Source organism: Hipposideros armiger, unplaced genomic scaffold (genome assembly GCF_001890085.2).
Source record: "Hipposideros armiger isolate ML-2016 unplaced genomic scaffold, ASM189008v1 scaffold_478, whole genome shotgun sequence".
NCBI classification, from domain to species: domain Eukaryota; kingdom Metazoa; phylum Chordata; class Mammalia; order Chiroptera; family Hipposideridae; genus Hipposideros; species Hipposideros armiger.
The window spans coordinates 1,069,350-1,072,165 of record NW_017731828.1 but is presented as its reverse complement, the minus strand read 5'-3'; the positions used below and the strand labels follow the sequence as shown (position 1 = coordinate 1,072,165).

Sequence of the window (2,816 nt, the reverse complement as noted above, 5' to 3'; positions counted from 1 at the left end):
CTTTTCCGACAACCCAATATGTTATTTTGTATTTTGCTTAAAGAGAACAATAGGAATTTAAAACAAAAGCATCATGTTAAGTGCCAAAAAGGTTCTGAATAAATCTGCACAGATGTCTAATGCCACTCACACTAGTGTAACTCTATCTTGGCACAAGCTTCTCCCTGGTTAGGTCACATCTGTCAACGATACTAAAGTTTTTCTAACTCCAAACAGTAAGAACTGGCACGGACAGTTCAGCTCAATTTACATTATACTCTACTCAATGTTTCTTGTGAACTAAAACTGTCAGTATAGAGGTAATTTTCTAAAAGAATAAATGCAGAAACTTTTAGCAAGCCCACAAAGCACTCTCAGAATCCTTCTGGTGACCTGCCTTACAATCTCATTAGCATCAGTACTCACATCCCCTGTTAAAGTTACTTATAACACAGCCAAGCTTTTAAAGAAGGGACGGAAGGGGAAGAACAGCTATTATCACATGCTTCTTACCAGCTATGATTGTTGTTGCTTGTCGCCTCACGTTATTTTTATCCGTGTATTCACCATAGTCTACTTTCCCTTCCACATAAATTCGAGACCTAAAATAAATTACATTTATAGCTTTTAGTCTGGAGATTCTAATATGTTTTACATGAGAGTAATGAGTATACACTAAGGATGAAACATAAAACCATATAGACCCTCATTTTTACTACCGTTTCTCAAAATTCAGAATTAAGAGCACTAAAACAGAAGGTTCACATAGACTTCACAAATCCAGGTAAAAAAGACAACGTTTTCATCCTTGTGTTGACTACGGTCCTTAGGGAAGTTAAAAAAAAAAANATACTGTATACTGAGAATTTCTTCTGCATATCCTCCTGCACGCACCAGGATTCAAGATAAATTTTACAGGATCACATGGTCCGAGTTAAGGAGCAGGCTTCATTGGACTAAGAGAAAACTTACATCAACCACAGAAATGAAAGCATGGTTCCTCCTCATCTTCCTGTGACTACACAGCGGGGCCGGGGCGCTGCTGGGCGAGCAGTGTGCTTCGTACCTCATCCTCCCTACATGCTGTCACTTCCTGCAATGAAAGTGTGAAAGCAACTTTGTCAGTAGGAAAATAAACAATCTGCGTAGTGCTATGAAATCTGGATTCAGGAAACCAGCTATTACAGGAGTTGTCTGGGAAGGTCAGCTGACCCACACCTGGGACCTTGGTGCCTACAGGGTGTTGTAGTTTCCACTGTTAGAAGAAAATCACCAATTCTGTGGGAGCTGAGCTTATGTGAAGAACTTTCTTAGGAGAAGTAGAAGAAACCCTCTATTACCAGCTTGTTGTCTAGGCAACCTAGATTAAACTCCTAGGGTCATCTTTGGACAGTTTTCCTCATTGCTGTATACATTTTCTACAAGAATAATGATCCTATTTCCCAGTTTGTCCAGGACAATCCTGGTATGTGACTGTGATGCCAAGTAATTATTAATAATGGCCCCTTTTCGGTGTTTTACTCACTGAAGTCTCAGGCCCTAGGCTCAGTCCTTGGAACACAGAACTTCAGTACNATCTGTAAAGAAGACAAAAAATAAGTATTATTTTCAGAACTCTTTCTCCATCCCATTTAATCATTCCTCTCTAATACATACACATTTCAGTGCTGTTAAGTAAAAGGATTTTAGACAAATTCTCAAAATATTAACTCTTGCTATGTTCATGAGAGATACATACAACAGGCATAATAATGGAGCTGAAGGCTGGGCTTTGGCCGTTTGTCAACAATTCAGACCTTGTTAGAAGAGGGGGTTATTTTTTTGTCTTTCCTGAAGACAGTTAAGGTCTTCTCAGCAATAACTTTCTACAGAAGAACCAGTCACAAATTTTGATGCCTGCAATGCTCACACAGATGCCATTAAGCCAGGCAGCACATCCTTCCTTACCCAGAGGAAGAGCAAGACATAATATCCCATGGAGGAAGGACAGAGTTCAGTATAGTGCACTGTTACAAAGACAGGTTTATTTATGTTTTTGAGTCAGTTTGAACACTCACATAGGAGACATTTATTTTAAAATTTTAAAATATAATGACTTTTGTGTACTCATTCTTTGGAAAATTTTTACTAATCAATATTAGAGAACGCATTTTTAACTAAGAACATCAGACACTGTTCTTAAAATGATGTCCCAGGTAAGAGTTAGTTTAGGATGAGCGAAAGAAAAGAATTAAGTAGTATTTCCTGTATAACTCCAAAAGATCCATATTCTAAAACTTTATAGAATTATTCAAAATGGTTACTATATAATGACTAAATATTTGTTCATGACTATAGTCCCCTAAAAACAGAATATGTTAGTGCAGAACTGTTATTTCAGAAGAGATCACTAGAACTGCATCATTGTATAAAGGCAAGAGTGCCATCCACTGGTGGCTACTCTTAAGGTGCAGACATGATCTCTAGGCAAAAAAAAGTAAGGCCTATAAAATCGATCAACAAATTAAATTCTATTTCTTTCAATTCAAATGTCACTGAAGATCTATTCACTTTTACTGTACTATTAGCCGTAAACCTACGTCAATTGCTCAATCACCCATGCTCGTATATATTAGTGACAAGAAGAAAACAAAATGGCAGATAATCTGAAATGAATCTTTCTGGCTAGGTTCGTAACAATTCACGCATTTCAAAGTTTGCCCACACATTTGGTTTACAGTGGAAACTGAAAATTAATGCTTCATAAATACATGATCAAGAGAAATGTCAATTATTTTATTGGACGGCTTGATTTCCCACTGCTGAAATCATGGGTGTAGTTCTATGCCATGTAAAGG

At 37.3% G+C, this 2,816-nt stretch overlaps 1 protein-coding gene across 1 annotated transcript in view; it reads right to left on the bottom strand.

Annotated features, from left to right (window-relative positions):
* Positions 1-251: 251 nt before the first annotated feature.
* Positions 252-2,816, bottom strand: part of SSBP1 (single stranded DNA binding protein 1) — an 8,460-nt gene continuing 5,895 nt past the window's right edge. Inside the window, exons 4-5 of the mRNA XM_019666763.1 lie at positions 493-581; positions 252-307 (exon numbers count right to left, since the gene is read on the bottom strand). Coding sequence (XP_019522308.1) covers positions 252-307; positions 493-581 — 145 coding nt within the window. The remainder of the gene's footprint in view (positions 308-492; positions 582-2,816) is intronic.